This window comes from Colletotrichum jinshuiense, chromosome 3 (assembly GCF_051148585.1).
Source record: "Colletotrichum jinshuiense chromosome 3, complete sequence".
Lineage (NCBI taxonomy): Eukaryota > Fungi > Ascomycota > Sordariomycetes > Glomerellales > Glomerellaceae > Colletotrichum > Colletotrichum jinshuiense.
In genome coordinates this window covers 615,713-639,594 of record NC_139310.1, presented here as the reverse complement: position 1 = coordinate 639,594, position 23,882 = coordinate 615,713, and the positions used below count along the sequence as shown (strand labels likewise).

The 23,882-nt window shown below is 54.2% G+C and overlaps 5 protein-coding genes across 5 annotated transcripts; 2 read left to right on the top strand and 3 right to left on the bottom strand.

The window, feature by feature from the left end:
* Positions 1-7,585: 7,585 nt before the first annotated feature.
* On the top strand, positions 7,586-9,564 carry EsH8_III_000180 (URC4/urg3 family protein; the record flags this gene model as incomplete). The annotated part of the gene is made up of 5 exons (XM_083261905.1): positions 7,586-7,969; positions 8,133-8,408; positions 8,465-8,681; positions 8,755-9,401; positions 9,481-9,564. 5 exons carry the CDS (start codon positions 7,586-7,588, stop codon positions 9,562-9,564), a joined length of 1,608 nt encoding a protein of 535 aa, XP_083122392.1.
* A 1,233-nt stretch (positions 9,565-10,797) lies between these two features.
* Positions 10,798-12,486, top strand: EsH8_III_000179 (uncharacterized protein; the record flags this gene model as incomplete). The annotated part of the gene is made up of 1 exon (XM_083261904.1): positions 10,798-12,486. One exon carries the CDS (start codon positions 10,798-10,800, stop codon positions 12,484-12,486), a length of 1,689 nt encoding a protein of 562 aa, XP_083122391.1.
* A 2,342-nt stretch (positions 12,487-14,828) lies between these two features.
* Positions 14,829-16,927, bottom strand: EsH8_III_000178 (uncharacterized protein; the record flags this gene model as incomplete). Its single annotated transcript, XM_083261903.1, has 10 exons — positions 14,829-14,981; positions 15,037-15,583; positions 15,635-15,827; positions 15,892-16,079; positions 16,383-16,456; positions 16,511-16,536; positions 16,604-16,640; positions 16,695-16,708; positions 16,763-16,822; positions 16,888-16,927. 10 exons carry the CDS (start codon positions 16,925-16,927, stop codon positions 14,829-14,831), a joined length of 1,332 nt encoding a protein of 443 aa, XP_083122390.1.
* Positions 16,928-19,755: 2,828 nt separating this feature from the next.
* On the bottom strand, positions 19,756-20,601 carry EsH8_III_000177 (uncharacterized protein; the record flags this gene model as incomplete). Its single annotated transcript, XM_083261902.1, has 1 exon — positions 19,756-20,601. The coding sequence occupies one exon, from the start codon at positions 20,599-20,601 to the stop codon at positions 19,756-19,758; it is 846 nt and encodes a 281-aa protein (XP_083122389.1).
* Positions 20,602-21,468: 867 nt separating this feature from the next.
* Positions 21,469-22,027, bottom strand: EsH8_III_000176 (uncharacterized protein; the record flags this gene model as incomplete). Its single annotated transcript, XM_083261901.1, has 2 exons — positions 21,469-21,753; positions 21,842-22,027. The coding sequence occupies 2 exons, from the start codon at positions 22,025-22,027 to the stop codon at positions 21,469-21,471; spliced, it is 471 nt and encodes a 156-aa protein (XP_083122388.1).
* Between the last annotated feature and the right edge of the window lie 1,855 nt (positions 22,028-23,882).

Here is a 23,882-nt window from a genome sequence, read left to right as displayed (position 1 = left end):
TAAGGAAAAAAAAAGAAAAGAAAAGACAACGACCCCCCTTTCCTCCTGGCCTTGGCTGGGTTGAGTGAGAGTGGTTGGCAGATCTTCTCCCCAGTGATCGTTGAGCTCACGTCCCTTCGCAGCTCTGGAATTGGATGGTGTCTCATAGATCGATCTGGCAGCACTGACCAGCGCCGAAGCCAGCAGAAAAGCCAACTGCCGGGTGTCGACCACAGCAGCTGGTCTCGCCCTGCACCAGTGGCAGCAGCCCTCTCCTAATAGCGCCTACGACCCAGGACGCCGGCGCTCAGCATGGCCACCTCGTGGCAGCGCCGCACATAGTGGGAGTGTTGTCCCCGGAATTGCGAGTTCTCTCCCCCTCCCCCTCGTTCCCTCGTGGCCCGGCAAGCCATCTCGAGGGGAGGACAGGGAGGCGGAAAAGGGGCTCAGGGAAGGTGGGAAGGAAAAGGGCATCAAAGAAGAAGCATGGTATTTGCCATTCGGCGGAGAAGGATGCCGGGAGCGGAGGGGCAGTGGCATAGCAAAGGGCGCAGGCAACAAAGGATAATGGCAAAATCCGACAAGAGATTTAACGTGAACGGATGGCCAAGGAGCTTCCGTATGGGGTTAGGCCACCGCGGGCCCTGGACTCTTCTTCAAATTCGAGAAGACCGGGTCTCCCAGGCCAGGGCGACACAGGGCACATTTAGGCCTGAGCTGCCCGGGGGGGCAGGCCAAGAGCGGCGCCGGGGGCGCGAGGAATGGCAGGATGGGAGGGTCTGGACGGCCCCAGTTCGGTGAAGAAAGTGGCACGAGCCGACAGGCGACCCTGACTATCTTCCTCGAAGGGGGACCATCAAACTGGCTATCACAGGCGGCAGCTGTTGGGGGCTGCTGGCGCCAAAGCGACATAAGGATGGACGGGAGGACCAAGGAGAACAAAACTCCGCCTGACTTTCTGAGGGAGAGAAAGGGCCGTCGTTGGATTTGGCGTCCCACAGGACGAGCTGTCAGCATAGCGCCAAGCGCGGCCGATCGACGCGTTCCCACTGATGGGGTCTCTGAAGGTTCTGCGCTCGTACGGTACGCGAAAGAGTCATGAGCTGTTACCATGCAGATGCGATTGGGGGGCTCAATCATCTCACCTATACTAGGGAGCAAACCTCCTGACCCCTTCCACCTCGGCGTCCCAGGCTTGCAGGCCAATGGCTTTTATTGTATTGTTCGAGGTGTCCTTTCGGCTCACCGTCGAGTAAACACCCCAGGGAGCGTCCGTGCCTTCGCTCCAGACGACACGAGGCAGAGCGTGCCAGAGGGCGGGCTCCCTTTCATCCCGGCCACTCCACACGTTTTTGTGCTGACAGTTCCGTCCCTTGGGGGTTGGTGGCGTTCGAAGCCCCGGGCTGGCGGTTGGCTGGTGCGTCCTAAATCGTAAATGAGCCTCTCCTCCCGGTCGGATCGTGGAGTTTGCACGGGGAGTATTGGCTTGGCCTGCTTGACCATTGGGAGCTACTGGACGGAGTTTCCTTCTCGCGTGGTTTGCCGGTTGTTATACCGGGGGGGCCCAAAGGTATGGGAGGGCGAGTAGAAAAGAAATTGCACCAGACGCCGAAACGGGGGTGAAGGCACCAAAAGTTCTGTGATACCGTGCTGCCGGTGCCGTCCATGGCCGGATCCTATGACATCTTGCAAGCTGAGAGGCAAAGTTTCTGTGTGTACCATAACACGCATACATAAGCAAAACAGTAGGCGCTCAGCCCGGTTTCTGGCCGAACACTTGTACGTTTCCGGGGATCTTCTTGCAGCAGCCCATTGTCCAATGCAAAAGCGATACGAGGCACCATCATTGGCCTTGTGGCTCCAAGTTGGGCCACCCACGCGAACACAACGAGGATAGCGACACATCGCGGTATGCGACCCCCAGCCGGGGGCCAATCCAGAAACGTGCACAGTCTCCCGTACCTTGCAGGCTTCGGCTGCACTGCGACACAGACCGGCCATCCCACGGAGCCCAGGTCCCTGGTACCGTGTCTTCCCAGAGCTGACTGACCAGGGGGGCAGTTGATAATTTTTTTGTGCTCTTGGGGGCGGCCCTTGAATAGAGGGGGAGGGATGGACCCCTGTCCAGGACGTTTGCTTTCTTGCTTGCCTGGCCTGGACATACAACCAATCCATACACATGTACATGATCGCGTATCCCTCATTGTGCGATGCCTGCAGGAACATCGAGCAACCGAAGGTGAGGTGCCCTTCTGGGCTTGCATGATGCGCGTGCCCTGGCGGCCGACGTTGCATCTGGAGTGAAGAGAATTTCTCTTTTCCCACGAACCAGGAGTGGAGACGGGCCCAATAACAGGCAGCAGTTGCGAGTGGTGGTCTTTTTTTTACTTTCTTTCTTTCTCCTTCACTCCCTCGATCTCGGTCCGATGTGTTGCCTTCGTACTCGGCCCTCTGAGGAGTAGAGGAGACGATACGGGACGGGACCGAGCTAGGCCGCCGAGGCGAAGGATGCGGTTCCAAGATGCCGGCGGTTCTCACAAACGACGAGTTAACGATTGGGACATGATGCTCTAGCGTGTGTAGGCAAATGCATGGTCATGGTGGCGTGCGGACGCCTTGTGGGTTGTGCCCCCCCTCGTTCTGCGGTGATGGATGAGTTTCTCTGGTCCCGAGCTTCCGTATAATCTTCTTGGCCGTCATGGGGCAGGAGATGAGTAGAAGACTCAACGACCAGAGCAGAATCCGACAATGATCCTTGGTTCAGGGGTCCGATGGAGCGTCCCAGCTGCTGGGGACGGCGTCATTTGTGCAGTCGCGCGAATGGCCGCCCTCCTCATCCCTGGCGGGCTGCACGTAATTACCAACTTTTTTGTTGCTTTCTCTTCACCTCTTTGCTAAAAGGTGTCCTATCGCGCGGCACGTTTCCTCCACCCCTGCTCATATTCGCAAGCTTCGCAGGCTCCTCCGGTGGGGTAGAGAGCGGCGGCCCTGGGGCTACCGATGGGACGATCGTACCATGACCACAGCTGGACTGGAGTCTTAAAAAAAGACTCTGAAGAAAGGAAGAGGAAAAGGGAGAAAAAAAAAGGGAAAAATCTCTGAAGTCCCCTGCCGAGGTTCTGTGGCCGTGACAGTTCGGCCACACTGTACGGGGGGTCGAAGCCGCGGTTGCCAGCCGCGGTTACCATGGATCATGGACCGTCACTGGCACTGCAATGTCGATTGAAAGAGATGAGGCGTGCTTCAGAGGGCGGCAGGGAAGCGTCGTGGGCCTCATGGCGCGCCGGGAGAGATCCCGGAGGAGGGCGGCCCAGTGTTACCTGAAGCACGGGCAGGCCAGGCCCCTTTGGGCGACGCGGGAACTGAATCAGTTGGTGATTTGCGAGGGTGGACCAGATCAGCATCGAGGTTGTGGCGGTGGTGGTGTGGTGGTATTGGTGTTTGGCGGCGGTGTTGGTGCGTGCTGGGCGTGTTGGTGTGTGTTGGTGATCTGGGGAAGGGAAGGGCACTGTGAGGACCTCGGCCTGGGATATGATGATTGTGCCCAGTACCTTTGTACAGGGTACCTACACTAATTACCATGATATTACGGACACTATGTGTCCGCAAGGTAGTGAACATGGCCAACACGTGGTATTCGACACGTCCCATATTCGTACGCATGCCTCGAGTCGAGTGCCTGTTCGGAGCTCACCACCTCTCTCACTCTCTCTCTTTCTCTGTCTCTCTGTCTCTCTTCATCTCTTGTAGACATGTACTTCGCAGGTGACTTGTCCTTGTTGGCCAGATCCTTGCCAAGCCAGTCCAATGTTCCGCCCGTGCCTGTCTGTGCCTGGTACCTTAAATTCTGGCACTCCTGGCGCCGGGTGGTGCTGGAATCGACATCCGAGCTTGGGGCGAGACGGGGCGGGCGCTGCAGACATTGGACGACACCCGTCGCTAAATCCCAGTCCAGTGGTTGCTTGGGCCAGAGAGGCACTGTGAAGGCATCCATCCCCCCGCCCCTCAAATACAGTGGTGGGTGTGGGCTGGGTGGCTCCATCATCCGAACAGCCGTGTGGTGCACCTCGAGATTTGGACATGGCATGCAATTGGGGGCCCGTCGAAGCAAAAAGTCAGACGCTCAAACCTCAAAGTCCCTCATGTCGTGTCAACCCGGCCCCAGGATGGCCCTGCCGCCAAGTCCCCACCGGTCAGTTGTTTGTTCGTCTCGTCCCTCCCTTCCCGTGCCGTCCCCAGCAGAGGAGCTCAGTGTCAGTGTTAGGCCCATTGTAGGTGCCAGTGCCGCCCGTCGCCGTCGGTGAGAGCAGTTTGGCATCCATGCCGTGCGTGGAGAGAGGAGCCAATGTACATGGTATAAGTTTGGCAACGGGGCACTGGACTCCCGGCACAGCGGTTTTATATTGCACTTCATTTCAATTGACAAGTTTGAGAGAGCGGAGAGAAGGAGAGAGAGAGAGTGTGTGGAAATGTATGTCTTTCTTTGCTCTTCTTTGCTCTCCGCGTGGATGAGCACGAACACTCGACTATATCACACACACAAACACATACATACACATACATACACATACACTCATACACTCATACGTACATACATACATACATAAATGCATGCCCTGTAGCATCAATTGGCGCAGTATCCCGTGCAGAGTAGAGAAAGAGAATACACCCCCGGATGATTCGCTAGATCAGCAATTACTCCAGATACCCGGATCAAAGTCAAGAATTGAGATGCAGCCTCAGTCAGCTCTCGTTCAGTCAGGGCCGGACGGATACGGATACCCACAGACAGCCACCACCCACCCGCCTTCACTCCTTCAACCACAACCGAGCCGTATCGACCTACCCTTTCAACACTGGGGGATATGCATGTGCATGTGCATGTACCTGGGCGCCTTTCCTTCCTCCCGTCGTCCCGTCATTTTATCCGCCCACAGCGAGCTACATGCGCTACAAAGGCAAAGGGTCGTTGGTTTTCGGTACAGCTGGTCTCAGTCTCGGTCTCAGTCGTCTCCCCAGTCTCCGTCAAGCTCCTAGCCCATGTCCTCCTTTCGGCCCTCTTGGTCCCTGGTCCTTGCTGAGTCCGGCCTTGCTCAGTCCGTGTCTCTCAAGAGTCTCTTTCTCTTTCTCCTGCTCTCTCTTTTTCGCTCGCTCGCTCGCTCCCTCTCCCTCTCTCTGTGCTGCTCTCTGTCTTTCCTCCTCCCTCGCCCCTTGTCTCCTGTCCCCCGTGCCATCCCATCCCATCCCATTCCATCCTGCCCTGTCCGTCTCCATCCCAGCTCGGCTCCTGCAGCAGCTCCAGTGTAGTGTAGTGTAGTGTAGCTCCAGCTCCGGCAGCTCCTGAGGTTAGCTGGAGAAGGTCGGCCCTCCCCACGTTCCCGGCCTCGCCTCGCCTCGACCCGCGTGGAACAAAGCCATTTTTATTTTTATTTTTATTTTGTATTCCGTGTTGTATTCGCTCTTTTTTATGCTTCTGCCTCCTGGTCGATTCTGTTTCCGCCATTGCCTCCATCTTTGTACTATTTCGTCTTTTTTTCTGAATTCGAATCCCCCCCTTTTACGCGTCTACTCGGTCTCTTCTCTCCTCCGTACCTTTCCTCGTTCTCTTCTTCCCACCACCCGGCATCTTTCCCCAAAACCACGGGCATTGGCCTCTCTCGTCTGCACACTGTCTCAACATCAAACCTGCACTGCGACGTCGCCCGGTATACAGCTGTTAGCCTCCGGAGCCAAGCTCAGAACCAACCGCCTCTTGTCCGAGCACAATTGGCCGTAGGCGCCGTGCCGCTGGGTTTTGCTTGGTGTTGTTGGGTGCTGCTATTGCTTTTCCCCAGCGCCCCGCGTCCCCTGGTCGAGGGCCGCCCATTGATCTTCATTTCCACTACTGCAAACATTGGACGCCTCTTAGATCCCGCGCTGCTAGCTCAGATCCGGTCGACGGGCAGAAAGAAAGGATAGACAGACACTGGTTTATCGTCGTCATTCCCGCTGCCAAACTCGCTCGTCAGATCCACCCGAGGTCCCCCAGTTCCATCCAAATCTGGACCTGTGCTGTTGCTGGCCGCGCTCTCTTCTTCCCCTTGCCATCTTATCCTATCCTACTTGCCTCCCTACCCTACCCTGCCTGCCCTGCCTCATCTCGAACCTACCTCTGCGTCCCTGTCTGCGCAGACCACGAACGAGAACAAGAACAAGAACAAGAACAACAAGACCAAGACCCCTGGAAGGCATCCGCGCAACAAACGAACCATCTCGAAGCTACTAGGCGCATCCGCCATCAATTGGATCCAGGTGCTGAACGAAGCGCAGCAGCGACACAGACGGCACGTACACTGGGTAAGTGTCCGAGTCTCTCCCTCGCTCCATCTCTCTCTCCCTCCCTCTCTTTCTGCCGGGGTTTTTTATCATTCTCTGTTTTCTCTCTCTCTCTCTCGCTCTCTCCCTCCCTCTCTGCATTCCTAGGGGCATATCTCTACCCAATTCCGAAAAGAAAAAAAAAACCATTTACCTCGCCGGGACTGTATGGCGATGGTGGCTTGGTGTTTGTGCTGGACTACCACGCAAGGATGCGAAGCTAGGCCGCACCGGGCCAGGTCCAGGACCCACGGCACGATGCGATGCGATGCGATGCGATGCAATGCTTCTTTCGACTCAGAAAGAGGCGGGCAGATGGCATGCACCACCATGTCAGGTCGGCGCATCTCTTGCAGCTGCCATCACCTGTCCCCCTCCCCCCCAGGGTCCCCTCTCCCCTCCACTCGCCCCCGATTCTTTGCTGGCTTCCGAGTGGTTGCGTCAGGTGTCTTCTTTTTTTCATTGTCAGTGTCCGGCGTGGGCGTAGTGGGAATGGCTCAGAGTGGCTCGACAATCTCCAGCTAACCAGACCAGAAGCAGTTCGTTTGCTCCAGCGGTTATCCCTGATCCAGATCGACGTCGGCCAGAACTCTAACACCAAAAGGGGAACCGGTCCCTGGCCTGAGCCCTGAACAGCGCCCCCCCTCTCTGTCCCCTCCCCTTCCCCCTCCCCTCCGCCCCGACAAGGCCCCCCAGGGCCTGGACATTGCGCGCAACCAGCTGGACTGCTCCAGGGCGTGTGTGTGCGCGCGTGTGTGTCTGTCTGCCCGTCTGTCTGTCTTGTCTGTCTCTAGCAAGCAGTCAAGCCATTGTGTGTTCCCCGCAAGTCTAACAAAACCGCCCCTTATTAAACTAGAGTGGGAGAACCTCGACTTGCTATCTTCCGGCCTTCTCCCCCCTTCGTTCTTTTCTTGCCTGCTTGCTTGCTTGCTGTTGTACCGCCCGTCAACCTCCGATCTCCCCTCCCCTCTCCTCGGCGTCGTCGCGAAGCGAATCTGGGAACCCGCCTGTATTCGTCCCCTCCCTCCTCCACCACCTCACGATCGGAGCCCCCCCCCGGCCTCGGTGACCGCCGCGACACGCCCGTGTCACAGTCACAGCCTACCCTGAGCTGCTGACCACTCGGGAGCTTCGCATTGATTCCTCGCGGCCAGCGCAGCGCGCCGCTTGAACCCCTCCAGCCGACCCCCACCGATCGCTACTTCTCGAACCCCTCCACTCCAGCCGGCTCACGCCCCTCCAACCGACCAAAATGGGCCTCTTCTCGCGCAAGGAAAAGGTGCCAAAGGCCTCTGGCAAGCCCTCGATCAACACCTCAAAAGTCAGCATACACTCGGGCACATCGAGCATCAAATCACCACCACCGCGCAGCATCACTATGAACAGAACCTCGGGAGGCAGCACAACCCCCGGTACGCCCTTGACGCCCTTCTCGCCAGTCCCCATACCAAAGGTCGACCTGCCGCGCCCTCCCGACCCCCAGCTCGACCCCGCCGGGTACCTGCGGAGTCTGGGAGCCGTCAGGGAGAGGAGCAAGATTGTCACCGAGAAGGCCCTGCGGAATGAGTTAAAGCACTTCGATGTCGACATGCGCAAGTTTCCCGATGTTGTCACCTTTGTCAGCCGCATCATTAACGTACGTGCCGTCCTTCCCCCACCTCCCCATTGCCCTCCCTCGACGTCCTTGCAGAGAGAGATGCGATACCCGCGCCATTGGGCGTCTGCCACAGACGGGGGCCCTCTTACTTCGCGACTCGATTGAACGGCAGCCATACTGACTCTGTGATCCCCCGCTGCAGAGAGATTACGACGCGCCGTACAATACGATTCCCGGTCACGGACGACACCAGCACTTTTGCGTCGGCGGCCGCGACCGCATCACACAGCTTCTCTCCACGTTCCCCGAAGACGTCGACAACAGCGAGAAGTGCCGTCGCATGATCGACCTCTTCCTTGTCAGTGTGTTGCTGGATGCCGGCGCCGGCACGAAATGGAGCTACAAGAGCACTGAGAATGGCCGCATATACCGCCGGTCAGAAGGCATTGCCGTGGCGAGCTTGGAAATGTTTAAGACGGTAGGTCCATGGAGCTCGCGCCCGGCCCCATGTCCCTGCTGACGACCACACGCTAGGGTATCTTTTCGAGCGACAGCAAGAACAAGTTCCAGGTCGACAAGGAAGGACTGCGCAATTTGACGGTCGAGAAAGTGGCCGCTGGTCTGCAATCGAAGCCGGGCAATGAGATGGCCGGCATTGAGGGGAGAACCCAGCTTCTTCAGCGCCTGGCAATCGCCCTCACCGAGAAGAAGGAGTTCTTTGGCGAGGGTGGCCGGCCGGGAAATATGATTGGTATGCATCTGGGGAGCCTTGAACACCCCCTCGAGGGAAGGGCTTGGTATCTTGCAGAACTAACGTGTTCTAGACTATCTGCTGTCGCACCCTTCCACGCAAGCATCTTCCATGCCGATTGTTATCCTCCCCACCCTTTGGAACGTCCTCATGAACGGCCTTGCACCGATCTGGCCGCAGTCCCGGACTGCCATGAACGGTGTGTCCCTGGGCGACGCTTGGCCGTGCCAGTCCATGCCGCAGCCCCCGCAGAGCCCGACGACATCGCAGTTTTCGCCATTCCCCCCCTCTGCCCAAAACTCGACCGCAGCCTGGGAGTCGATCCTGCCGTTCCACAAGCTCACGCAGTGGCTCTGCTACAGTGTGATGCAGCCCATGCAGTCACTTCTGCGCATCCACTTTGCCGGCGTCGAGCTACTGACCGGCTTGCCCGAGTACCGCAATGGCGGTCTGTTTATCGATCTCGGCGTGCTTACGCTGAGGCAAGACGACACCGAGAGGGGTCTTGAGCACTACGACGACTACTGCAGAAGGATTGGAGTCAAGCCGGTGGAAGTTGCGCCCATGTTCGAGCCCAGCGACGACGTGATTGTGGAGTGGCGCGGCGTCACTGTGGGCTTTTTGGACAAGCTCTGCGTCGACGTCAACAAGCATTTGAGGAACGAGCTGAACGGAAACGAGCTGACTCTGGCCCAAATACTCGAGGCCGGAAGCTGGAAGGTAAGCTAGTTGATGGGGGGAAACATTCCCCCTCATTGCCTTGTTTCTTTTAAAAATTCGCCGTACTAACGTTCTACAGGGTGGACGAGAGATGGCCGAAGTCAGCCGACCAAACACCAAGGAGCCCCCCATCTTGATCGACAGCGATGGGACCCTGTTCTAAGTTGCCGGTGCTTTTACTGTATGGGAGGGAAGCTTTGGATCCGAGGCATTATACCTTTTTTGCCATTGGTTTAGACTACAGCACTTGACTGCATTGTTTTCCGGGCGCAAAGACTTGCGTACTGCAGTGGTCGATTGGCATATTGGGCGAAGGGATTAGGTGGCGGCTTATGCGCCTTAATGAACATGACTGGGCCAACGTCAATGATGAGTATTAATGTAATACAAAGATGTCAAGGCGCTCAGCCTCGTCCGCGCTTCCGCCACCATTCTGTCCGCTGTAGACGTGTCGGTTTGGTCTGTCTGGTGCTTGTGCAAGAGCCACGGCCTCGTAATGAGGACCTATCCATGGCGGCCCGCCCTGATCAATCCTAGTAATACAATAAATTCGCTGTAGAACGGCATGTCTCTGCCCCGTCTCAGATGCCACTGCGTCACAACGGGTCATGTTCCCTTTCTTCAATCTACATCTTGCAGCTCCGTGCGGGCCGGCGCTCGGCCCCGCGTCGGTGCCCCACTCGATGGAGCCGACACTGACGGGTTTTTGCTCACGTGCCCCTCCATTCGGCCATTTGCTCGTAGTCGCAACTCGCGGGCAAATATTCATCATTGGACACCTGATTTACAGCTTGATTTACATGAGTCCAACCCGAGGACGATCGACATATAGCACCCCGTATTCCCCCGGCCCGAGATCAACCCACCATCTCCGGCATTCTATTTCTGTCGTCTTGCGCAATCCAGATTGTGGGGTCGTCGTTGGGCTCTCTCATCACCAGGGGGTTGGTTGGTGACGGCGGCTTTCTCTCTCCGTTTCCAAGTATAGTGAGAAGTGTTACCTAAACACCCCAGGCGTTTCGGGACACCCGCCACGCTGTAAACCGGACCTTTTTGAGATACGGTTCGAAAACCTGCCCGGAAATCGACTTCGTTACGGCTGTCTGAAGGGAAGGGGGCGTTAGCCCAGTCAGTCATTGCACTTTTGGGGGGTTCCCTGGGGCGCTTATACACACAAACGCACACACACACACACACACACACACACGCTGCCGAGGCCGCCGCTGGGCCCTCTTTTCACCGAGTCGCCCGCGCCCACACCTCCCGCACGACGTCACGGCTTGTTGGCTGGCGTAGGAGCGACCTCGCTCTTATTGGCCAGTACGTATCCAGGTGTCATCGTACCCTGAAGCTGTGGAAATTGCTGCTCATGCGGCAGTAGGGAGAGGCAGAGAGCATGGCAGTCTTCCGGCACATCGGGCCAGACCCCGATACCACACTGCTGCAGCAATGCCAGTTCATCATCCATCGCATCGTCGTGCTGCTGGATGAGCTGGACCAACTAAAGGCCGCCATCGAGAGACGGCCGGCGTCGGGCCACAAACCGCTGGCGTGGAACCAGGCCGTCCCCGGGCTCGGCTTCTTCGAAAGGCTCATCATATCGGAGAAGAAGCACCTCGAGAAGATGGTGCAGTCGTACGACGCCGACGCAGGCGAGCAGCCGGACACGGACGAGCTCGACAGCAAGGTCCGCCTGCGGCTCGACGCGTCAAACTACAAGTTCTACGAGACGGTCTGGGAGGTGACGAAGCGGTGCTGCGACCTCACGGGCATGCGCAGGGAGCTGTCGTATAAGGCCAAGGACGGCAAGGCCACCAGCGCCGTGGTCGACCTCGTCGTTAACGGGGGCGCCGACTGGGTCAAGGTCGTCACCACGACCGAGCGGCGGCTGTTTTACGAAATGGCCGACGCCGGCTGGGACTGGGAGGCCGACTCCGAGGACGAGGGCGCCGACGAGGCCATGCTCGACATCCTGAGGGACGAGACCGAGGACAGCATCGAGGTGGCAAAGTTTGCCAGGCAGATGATGTCGGCCGCGCGGACGTCGTACCAGGACTACCGCCGCCCGCGGGTGCGCATCCTCATGTCGCGCATCTCCGAGGGCGAGAACGCGACCGTCGACCACCTGCTGCGCCTGGTCCGGAAGATGGGCTGCGGCGACGTGGAGCTGGTCGTCGAGACCGCCAACGGGCCCGGCATCCTCACCGACCCCACGCCGCCCCTGGACGAAGCCATCTCCAACCTCGTCAACACCGACTACTTCAAGGACTTCACGCCCACCCTCAACGTCGACTGCTCCGTCTTCATGGCCCTGTCGTCCGACTTTAGCCACATGTCCATCGGCCCCGACTCGGACCTCCTGCGGTCGAGCCAGCACCGCATCGACGCGACGGACGAGGTCGAGAACGGCCCGCGCCTCGTCAACACCCTCTACCCCGCCATCGCCGGCCGCACGCTGGTATGCACGAAGGAGGCGGCCGACACGTTCCTCAAGATCGTCTACGAGATAGGCACGGATTCGGAGCAGGCCCGCACGCGCATCATCTTCGGCCAGGCCGACGACGACAACGACGACGCCCAGGGCCCCGGGGCCGCCGAGGACGACGGCAAGCGCCGCGTTGCCGAGCTGCAGCGGCTCTCAGCCTACCCGGTGCCGGAGGACCTCCGGCTTCCCGTCCGCGTCGAGGGCAGCGTCTCATGGGAGGACGTGCAGCGCATGGTCGCGGCGGGGGAGCTGCCGCGCGTGGCGCTCGCCGCGGGCCAGAAGGGCTCCGGGCTCAACGCGATGAACGTGTCGTCGTTCCTGTACGGGTGGCGCGCGGGCCTGACGACCGTCACGTCCAACTGGGAGGCGGCCAAGCGGCTGCGGACCGTCGTCGAGACCAACAGGGTCACGGGCGACGAAGTCGGCCCGCACATCTGGCGCATCCCGTTCTCGAGGAAGCTGCTCGCGCGGCCCAAGGGCCCCGGCGCGCCGCCGGGCACCGGCCGCCTCAAGACGAGGCTGGAGCGCAGGGTCGAGAAGGAGAAGTCGCTCCAGAGCTGGGTCGCGTCCGAGCAGCCGCGGGAGAGGGACGATTGCTAATGCTAATGAATAAAGACGATGGGGGGACTGCAGAAAGTCTGTCCGCCCGATTTGAAGATACAAGGTGGCCGTGATACTCCCTGCTATCGTGATGCGCTCCCCACGGGGGGCGGTTGGGTTCGTCTTCCCGAGACCAATCAAGATCTGCGAGCACGCGTGTCTGGATCAGACCACAGCTCGTGGCTTTTTTGGATTATGATTGAAGCTACTATCCGTCGCTGTATTTTCTTGAATCCCCGTGCCGGATGACCCGGACTACCTTGGACCTCCCTTGGCACGCCGAGATCCGCCCCAGTCGACCTCGTACGCCCCTGAGAAGCCATTAAACCCCCTGATTTACTCTCTTGCAAGGGAGCAATTGCATCCCAGGTCTCTGTGAGGTGTCGTCCTACGTAGGAACCAGCTGGCATGTGAGTGACTCTTCTTCTACGGGCGAGCGGGGCGCAGGGCAGACATCCAGGCGAGAGAGAAAAAAAGTGATCAAGTCTAGGAGAATGCCTTGCGGCACCCATTCACTCTTTTTGCGGGGCTTGCCGATCGAGTTCCTTCTTTCTGTCCTTTTCTTCTTGGCCCGGACGAACGCTGCCCCGACGGGGCAAATGACTTTTCAACGTAGTGGTCGACAAATCCCGTCGGAAACGGACATTGGCGCCCGGAGAACTGAGGCTATGTGAGACAACCGCAGCCGATAGCCGGCGGGGGAGGGTGCGTTGATCACTCTAGCAAGGGGGAACCCCCTCCTCTCCGGAAATTTTCGTGGACGGGCGGCCGAGGCGGTTGCCTTTCCGGCTGCATGCGGCGAGAATGGAATGCTTCCCTGTTGAAGAAGGCATTGCCAACTTTTTTGACCTGAACCCGGACTGAAGTCTCAACGTTATCAGATTAACTCCCGCGCTGTTGCTCATGGTCGGAACCAAATAGCTCGTCATGATACTGCCGTTGCGTAGAAATGGTGGCAACAATTTCCAAAAGCCGAACGGCAACCATCACCGGTTCGCGTTGGAATACCGGAAACCCCCTGGACAACACTCGAAAATTCCAACGTCGGAGAGCAGCCAGCCTCCAGATTATCGCAAGGCAAGCCGTATGAAGAGCGGCGGCTATAGCCCATCGGCCAGAACACTATGTGGCGTAGGCTCGGCGAGGTCCATTCTTTCGAGGCTTTAATGTGCAAGTAAGCAACAGACCCCAAGACGAAGAAGGACTGTGGCGAAAGTCTGCCCCCTCTCCTCGAGGTTAAAAGCTTGGTTGCCGTTGTGAGATTCTGAGACCGCCACTGTTGTGGGATTGGATATTTGCTATTCTGCTTGTGAAATAAAGATCTTCTTTCCTCTGCGAGACTCTCTTCAAGGGCCTGTCAAGAGGGAACATTCTGTCGAGGTAATGTTGATTGAATAAGTGACCGCACACGTTGTTTTGAAAGACCAAAGCAGAAAACGTGTTCTGTATTTTGTCGATGCCGAATATATTTCTTTGACTTGCCGCACCAGCTGCTGCCTCCGTCTCCTAGGGCAAGAGCTGATGGCACATGCTGTCTGAAAGACTTCATAATAAACCCCGCCGAAATCCGACCGCGCTCTTTTGTCTCGAGTATCCCGGGACATCTAGTTCGTATCCGGTAACTACCTGTTGAATGAAAAACATAAATCTGTCTACACGGAAAAGTTCTAAAGCTGTGGCTTTGAAAAGTCTATCAGGAAACCACACCGCGACAGTTCCTGTCATTGGAAGTAGCCGCAACGTTCATAACACTATTCAATCGCTGGCCAGAATCAACGTTAGAACCTAGAAGACAGTCTTGATTACATGAACGCTTGTATTTAACCGAGAATGTGTAGCAAAACGAATGCTCTTATTTGTAAACGTTGGCACGACGGAAGCGTACGAGAAGCCAGCCGGTTAAACCATGCTCGCCGTGAAATAGAGCGCGAGATGCACGTTAATGGCTGCAATATTTACAGTTTCCTTTTAAGAAAACCACTGCAAGGTATTGGAAGATTAAGGTGTGGGCAAGGGTTCCCGGGACGGCCCGGCTCCTTAAACCTCAATTTGGATCGGACGATTGTGGTTTGATACGGAGAAGTCCATAGTGGCGGATAGCTCTTTCGCTCGGATCTGTCCGCAGCACCCTAGCAGATACCAAGACATTCAACAACCTCTCAAATAGATGTATTCCAACTAGAGCGAGAGCATCCAAATCTCCAAATAATTACTATCAAAAATAAAAACCAGCCAAGTCGCAATGGCATACCAAAGTCTTTGTCAACTTGGCTTTTATGGTTAACCGCATTCTAACTGCTGCCCGGGTGAAGGTATCCCTGACAAACGGTACGCGTCAAGCCTCAAATGGCGATAACTTTCTCCGAGCTCACGTTCTTTTGGCCGTCGTGACTGTCTGACTTTTCAATACCGGAATCCTTCTCAGAGACAGAAGCTCTAGCCTCGGAATCTTGCATCGAAGGCTGTACAAACTTTTTAAACGTGTCCTTGTCAAGCTACGAATGTGTCAGTACGTTGATAGGCCTGCGGGAATGCTGCTTGAAGACTTACCTTCCACACAAGCCACATATAGCAAAGCATGACGAAGCAGCAGACAATCATTACTATAGCTCCCTTCCTCCAGTACGGAGCCTCATCGGCCGCGTAGAAGACGATACCCCAGAAGGTGTAAAGAGTCATGGAACCAATGTTCATGCAGTAGACCGTAACACTACGTACTGCATCGTCGCCACTTCTCTGGAGGATAATACTCGCCCAGCCGAAAATAAGTGGGTTAACCATGTAGGCAGTGCCGGAGAGATAGAAGGCAAAGAAGGTGCCGGCGAATGGGATATTAGGGATGATGAGAAGAATAGCGCAAATAAGCTGCAGAATGATGGCAAGGATGGCCATAGGAATTCGGGTTCCGGTGACGTCCATATGCCAAGCGGCAAACATGTTTGAGACAATTCCCACGGCCTGAACTCCGAGAGGATACGTGTTGATCTGGCTTTGGGTAAAGTGGGCGGACTGATACTTGAGCCAGATGAGGAAGTTGTTCTGAACCGCCCATGCCTCCAAGGTGGCGCATACCGGAGACCAAAAGAGCAGGATCCAGCTTAGTATTGTTAGTGAGAGGCCACAGACAGGGAGACGATTGCCGACTTACAAAGTGGGGGTTAGTACCAAACGCTTCATGAGTGAGAGGGGACTGATGCTGTGTCCTCCCTCTTTGATTGGTGGCAAGCGGGATACTGCCAACTTTTTCTCTGATTCGGTCAAGTAGGAAGCCTTCGTGTTTCCAGGGATATCAGGGAAGTAGTAGAAACCGAAAAATGCAATTGGCAGAGTGATGATGCCGTCTGGGGATGCGTTAGAAAACCCGCCATCGAAAACGTCCGAAACACAGCCAAGTAGGTCTCTTACCGATGAGGAAGACCCATTGCCAGCCCCCAAGGCCACCCAGACCTCCCATGCCCTTGTAGATGGCCGCCATCATGACACCTGCAAACATGGTACCAACCTGGCCTGAAGCGGTGAAAATCGCCGTTCTCTTGGCAATCTCCCTCGGCTTGTACCATGATCCAATGATGTAGATGGTCCCAGCATATGTGCTGGCTTCTGTCAGGCCGAGGAAGAAACGCACAACGCAGAGCTGGGTGACGGTTTTGACAGCTGCGCTCACCATCTATTCCAGGCGTCAACATACTATTCAGACATGCATGGGGATGCATTTAGCTATTTCTGGAAATATCATACCGTGAGACAAGCCCAAACCAAAACCATGGAGGGGAGCCAAATTCTTGGAGGGACTTTTTGGATGATCAAGCCGTGCGGGATCTGACCGACCGCCATACTTCACATGTCGCATTAGGTGCCAGATCCAGGAGACGCGAGATTGGTAGAGGGGTGCTTACCCGGCAGTGGTGACCGAAAGGACTGTGTTGTAGTCATGTCCGGTCATGTGAAGGGCCTCACGGAGGCCAGCAACCTATGTCGACAGTCAGCATATGATGCTTGAGATGGAGGCTTGTTGTTGACTTACATAGGCATTGGCAAAAGCAGCACGGTCTTTGGAAAGGTGTGTAAGCCGGACGAAGCTCAACTTGAATGCCGCAGACACAATACCCTCACGTACCTAGGAAGTTGAAGAAGTAACTCAGACAGCAGTACGTCTGAAGATAATATTAGCCGGGACTATACTGTGACATCGAGATTGCAGCAATTACCAGAATGAAGAAGTCTAATGCAATGGTTAGTCACAAGCCAAAGAATACCCAAGACCTTTTCAACTTACCAATCTTTTGTACAAGCCCCCTTTCCTCCTTGGTCTTCGCCTCGTCACCCAGGAAGAAGACTACCGTTCAGTCAGCATCAATTTTGAGCGGTTATCTCTCAACTGCATCCCGAATAAGTAATTACCTCTGACTTTTTCTCCCACGGAGCTCTTTTCGGTAGACATGGTTTCAGGAGCTTCAACAGCCTGATTCAAATGCCTGGGCCGAGTCCAAAAATGAAGCGGTGCCGTGTCATGAATGGCAAAAACACGGGCAAGAGGGAGAGTATATCACCCAGCAGATCACCGCTGTTCGCCACACAGATTATCTCAAAAATCTGATAAATCTCTTCGACTATTGTTCAACGGGGTTCACCCCGGGCGGCCTTGCCAAGAACCAGGCCGCACTAACGAACCTGAAAACTCGTCGTATCTTTCCCGAACTACCTGCTTTGGGGAACCTTTGGTGTAAGCGAACCCCAGAGGGCATGGTATCCTGGTAATTAATAAGAATTGGCTAAAATCGAGTCAGCCAACTTCGGACTTAGCGGACAGTCGACCAGGAATATTAGTCTATAACCTTCGCTCTCGGACACCGACAAACTCGGCCGAGGATACCTAGTTTCTTCTGCGACTAAGAAAAATCGTTAAGTGCTCTATTCCTAGTGCAAATAACTGTTGTCACCGGTGATCTAGCTACTCTGCTTTCTAGCTCTCGTCTCGGTGAACGCTGCTGTTGTGAAGTGAAGCATGCATGGTATGGGGATTGGGGATTTTGACTGTGGATTGAATTAAGCTCCACGGGGTGGCCCCGCTGGGTAAAACCTTAACTTTGATCGTCTAGGTCCCTCCTTTTTCGGGGCATTTGTTTTACATCCTTCATGACTTTTCCTCATTGCACTCTAACCCTCTAACCCTCTAGCCACACAATCACATAAGGTCCCAAAAACCGAGGCCAATTCTTTGCCACTTCCCTCTATAAGGCAATTCTCGGCTAACGGTATCAGAGGGCGGAGCATCGGCCTTGAGCAACAGCTCGTAGGAATACGGGGAAGGGGGGATCAGAAGCGTCGGGCTTGTGTTGCTCCGGTCACTTCGAATTTAGTGTAGTCGAAATGCAAGTTCCGCTTTATTATTTTGAAATACCCATTTTTCTTACGTATGACTGTTGACCTGCATTTCTGGAAGCGATGGTTGTGGAGCTGAAAAGATTGTTCATCATGGGTTGAGCGGGTGGGACTGTCGTGCATCTTCCTAGGCGTTGGTTCGTCGGGCTGTTAATCTTCCCGAGATCCATTTTACTAGACGACCGAAGGATTCACCGACACGATGTGGTGCTGACTCCGAAAGCGCATGCGTCCGCTAGTTATACGAATGGCTATGGGCCACACCCTTCCACATCACACTTGGTAACATCTTCAATCCTCACCACATTAACAGTGTAACACTTGAATCTACAGACCAGTGCGAGGGTCGTTCTGGCAGCCTGGTGGTAACCAATCTGACAATTACCAGATTAAGGAAAAAATAGATTAGTCTGAGACAATGGTCCCGATGCCACGGATCGGGAATCTCAATGAACTTGCTGTTATCTTGACTTTGAGTACTTGGCAATCCGGGTTCGGAGTACTTACCGATGTCAGGCGGATCCCGTGGCGTCGGCTAAGAGCGTCGACAATGAGGTGTAACGTTTTATGTAGTCTAGGCCATGCTAAAATATGGGGTTGTTCAGATGATTGTATGGTATTTATGATAAGGAATGTTACACCAAGTGGAGGGCAACCTCCAAGGGTGATTGCAAACCCCCTGACTCGCTGTACTGCATTGCCAGAGAGTATGTGTCACGCCCGGGCGTTGTGCCACTAGCTGGTAGTTGAAGCAATGCTTGGTTGGACATTCAGGTCCAGACTGTTCTGATTTCGGCTACTCGGTTAGTCGGCAGCTTGGTTTGGCCAAGACTGAGATTTTACCTGCGGCTTGGCCTGGGCGCAAATATATTCACGCAGTCTCGGAAGAAATATGTTCTATGTCAGCGCTGTAAGCCATTGGGGTTCATGTCCTAAATAACGACGTAACAGCGACAGAGCAACCGTTTATGGAAAGACTGGGTGTACCGTAATTATTTGGTGTTTTGGAGAGATAGCGGGTATCTATATATAAACCACTGTATGCCCACGAGTTTTTATGGTTGCTGATGTGGCTCTTTTGTGGCACGAATGGTGCACCTTAATCTAGGCGGGGGACACTTCGTCTTGAGGGAAACCATAATTGGTTAACATTCAATTAAATAAGCCTTGTAGTCATTAGTTGGCTTATTATGGGCTGTTCTTGGTTACAGGGTCTTCGGTGCCGCTCAACGCCAACTTTTCGACATGCGTTTTACATAACAGTTATAACACAAGCAACTCTCCCTAACAACTCTGCCATGTAACCTGGATCCTTCTCGACAAAGACTTTTGGCCGTTACGCTCTCCCGATTGCACCTGAGTCCACCCTCCCGCGCGACAGCGTCCCTGGCGTCATCGGCAACAGCGACCAACGCAGGGCTCCCGACATTGGTATACATCGTTCTGAGATAATTGCTGCTGGATCGTGTATCGGAGGGTGCCGTGTGTAGAATCGGGCCTCGAAAGCGAGCTCCATCTACCATTGATGCTAGAACTTTGGAGCAACGTTTGCAGTACCTATTGTGGGCACTATTGCATGCAGTCGTTGACTGGGGGTTTGCGCCTTTGTCGCTGGGGTCTACTGTGCCACTCCCGCTCGGTTCACAAAACCCCCAAGGCAGCGGGCCTATCTAAGGCTGTGCATCAAGACTAGCCAATGTTTGAACTCGTCGAGATTCGAGAAAGTGAGGTTGGGAAATGTCATGTTTACTTTTCATAGTTGAGAGCCACAACATGACGTGCCAACTTTTTTTCTTTTAGGAGGAGAAATGGTGTAGCAGCCCATCGCTGTTTTGGTCTGAAGACATTCTCTAGCCCGTCCAAAATAATCAACAACGACTACGACCGCTACAACACCACACCGCAATCGGGATATTTGATTCTCACCTCCGTCGTAAACACCTCTCCGACATCCGTCTCATTGTGCCGTGCCAACAGCACCTCCTCGCAGTGTCGTGTATGGTGATAACTCCAGATATAACTATCGACTCTCTCCAATCCACCACCTCCCTCCATCAGCGCCCGATGCATTCTTCGCCACATGGCCGTGCAGTGCCGTAGATGATAACCCAAGGACACATAGATCCCCGTATACTCCCCCGTCATGATCTGCGCCCTGGTAAGCGGTCGCGTGCGCTCCATGTCCTCGTACCAGGAGAGAAAGCCATCGTCGCGGAGCTCTTGTTCAAAATTCCGCGCGAGTTCTTCGTCATGGCATTGCGAAGGGAGCCAATTGAAGCTGATAAGATCGAAGGCGCAGCCAGCGGCGCGGGCTTCGGCAGGCGTGCGGCCGCAGGGTGCAGATTGGAGGTATGTTGTGTGTCGACCCGGGTCGTTCGCTGAGGAGGCGAGGGTGTTGTCGTTACGGTGAGCAGAGTTGGTGGTCTGGAGGTGGGATACTAGTTTGACGATGCCGAGAGAGGATAGGCCGCCCAGCACCGCAGATAGGAGAACTATAGCAACAACCACGGGCCATGGAGCGGTGCACTGGCGACGTCCTGAGCGGGTTCTGTGTTGGGAGGATTCATTAACGGTAGCGTGGGTATTTAAAAGCGATTTTGAGGCTTCTTCCAAGTCGTTGGCCGAGGCATCGAGTCGGAGTTTGAATCCGTCGCCGTCGTCAATGTCTTCATCGGCATCGTGTGTCTTCTCCCAGACACCCTGCCCGGGCGGTGGTGCGGCTCGACGATCCATCGTAGATTGTCATGTGGCGCCTCCAAGACTCCGTCCTGCAATGGAGAGATGATGTGAATGAAGTAAAAAATTGTAGCGGGCCGGGCTGTCAGCATTCAAGTATCGAGCCTAGAGCCTTGAAGGATTCGTGACCCGACTCCTCAGGCGCGCGGTGGCGGGGCCGCTGATCAATGAGTGCGCGATCTACTGCTGGCGACCTTCCTCTCTTGGCGTATCGCCTGCGGGCTAGATCCTTCAACGCAACTTGCCAGTGTTGTGCTAAATGGCGTGAGCAAATACCGCCGATCTTTTCCGATGAACTCTCGTGACTAAATCTCGTCTTCTTATAGTCATACAAGGCATACAGAACGATCTTGTTGTTGTGTAAATTTCCGAGAGGAACATAACCAGCGCTCATTCATACGACTCTGAACCGTACTTTCGTCAATTTGTTAGAAATCAACCGCGTGGAGTAGGGGGACTTTTAATTCAAAACGCTGAATAAGTCTTGACATCGCCAGAAGTAACAGTCGAGAGATGCTGAGTTGTGATTGGAGTATAAACCGCACAAGCTGATTTGACTGGTATTTTAACTTATCATGATTGAGGTGTATTTAACCATGTACTTGATGCATCAAAAAAGACTTCTGCCAAGAGTAGATGCTCATATCATGGTCATTAAACTGCTAGTTTGACTTGAGATATCAACGTTTCCCAACAGAAGCTGATGCGCCAATCAATTAAAGATATTTATATTAGAATGGAATTGTAGAATAAGAGGTGCCCCGTATACAGCTTACGGTTCCACAGAAACCCGAATGAGGTTCGTTTCCGAAGTAAGAAACCTGACGCGCACATCGTTTGGCAAAACTTAGCCAAACAGCCTTGTTATTGAACACGACTACTTTGTTCAGGTTCAGTGACTTGCTGGCTCATTCTCCGCTCCACTCCCTTTTTCATAATCATGCACTCGTGTAAATCCCTCATCATGACCGAAACAGGCTGGTGACCGATAAAGATGGCATCGAACTGGGCCAAGATTTCGGGGTAATCGATTAGACATTCTCTCGCCTCCCAAAGAAACTTCTCGGCAAGAACCGGCTCAGCAGTACGTTCGAGCATCTCTGCAATTAAAGTGTTGTATCGTCTCTGGTTGGCTTCGTCCACGTGTTCCTAGTCTCTGTCAGATCCGGGGTCAAATATGCAAGTTCGTACATATAATGCAACAGGCACATCAGTAAATTGAGTAGGCCTGAACTACCTGGATGTCGAAGGTCAGGTTGATAGTAGGTTCAACGACTGCCCCTTTGAAGTCGACCTGTGGATACAAATTTTGAACCTCCTCGTTCTTCTTCAGAGATTCGGCTATCATTCCCTCTCGACTCTTGCCCTCAAGGCCCGTCTGCTGGGATGAGGAAGGAGCTGTAGTTTGACCAAAACTACTCATGACGTCTAGGTAGAATTATAAGCGAGACGCGTGATTAAGTGGTTGGAGCTACAAGGTGCAGACGTTGAGCGTATGAATGATTCGAATGCTCACGTTTGTGCAGAGGTAATTTAAGTGACCAACCAGTAGAGCTTTTGCGGGGGAAAGTCTGGTATTTATATGTCGTTAGTGTGGCGGTACAGGCATGAAGATCAGCGGACGCACAAGTTGGGTGCCAGTTGGCGGCGGCGGATGATTGTGGCGTGTGCCTATGAAGTCACAGGCGAATAGCTAATAGTGAAGCCTTGCCACACGTGCGTGCATTCCGGTCCAACTAACGATAATCAAGTTTTAGTGGCTTGGCATATTTGCTCAAAGTAGGCATCGGTAACGGTGAAATCTAATTGATTCGTTTCGGGCACCAAATATCCAATATCTCGATACTATGTATGAACTGTATGAACTGTATCCTTCGTAGACTTTTTCATGTGGACTTGGGGGAGACAGAGGTCGTTTCTAACAATAACAACGGGAGAGGATTGCACCGCATCTTAAGAACATGTATGATTGCCTTCGATGATCCTTAACATCAACCAGATCAAATCATAACCCTGGTTCGGAGAATGACACACAAGAAAACGACTATAACATTGTTTTACATGCAGGTCTTTCCGAAAGATTAACCCAAGCTTAAAATCTCGTTTGTCGTGCCTAGGATAAGCTTCACCTATGAGAATTAATGATTCGCCAATAGAACGAAAGTTCATGTGCATTGTTTGATTCTGCAGAGACACCAAGACGCTTTTTTTTCTTTCCGTATTCAGTATCATCTTGTGTTCTTGCCTATGAAATAGGAATTTTGTTGCAAAACACCATGCAAATAATGTAAAAGAAAAACAAATAGAATTTACCTCTGTTTAAATGCAGGCATGCCAAGGCAGCGCAAGGTGGCGGGTTGTCGTATATTACACTGTGTAAGCGCTAAGAAGCATGACATCCATACTCTGAGAGTTGAAATGGGACGGTGCCCTTCTCGCCTGTCACTGTATGCAATGCGCCTTTTCAGCCTACTATTACAACTGCACATCAGCTGCACCCACACATTACTTATCAGGAGCGACAGCCTGATCTCACCTCGCCGCCTCTTCTCTATTTAACTACATCACATGTCCTTCAGGCAAGCCTGCAGTGAGACAGATCCACATCATTCTTGTTAAATATTCAGAACTACTGTGGCTTGTCTCAACTACCATGTCGCGCTGGCACGAATCCAGCTGCACCGCACCTCTTGTTTACGTCGAAGATGGGATCCCAAAGTGTCAAAGTTGTGGCCGGATGCACAATTTGACAGAACTTTTGGCGACGGAGGCTGCAGTCAGCTCAGCCCCAACGATACCTGTCAACAAGCTTGCAGGACAGATGAATTTGTGGTGGCCACGCACCGTGCCTTACAGCCAACAGGACAATAAGTCTTTCAAGATTACCGTCGATGCGAATACCAAGAACACACTTGCAGATCAAGAGTCTGTCCGCCAAGCTCTAGAGGGACCCACGAAAGTGGCTACAACAGACACATCATCAACTACTGAGGTTGAACTCGCAGGATCGACCATATACCCTAGGCCTCTTGAGCCAGAAGAGTTTCGCCTGATATGCCTCTCGGCAGCAGAATGTCATGGCTCTCCGGTCCATCTGGACCTAGAGTCGTACAGTCTGTCTGACTGCCCCGAGTACGAGACAGTATCCTATACCTGGGCCGGCGAAGATGGCGATAATGCCTTCCGACATCCTGTTTACATCGGACGGTACTGGGATATACTACTGCAGACCAAAAATTGCTGGGAGATGCTTCGGTTTATGCGCCCACAACGGGGTC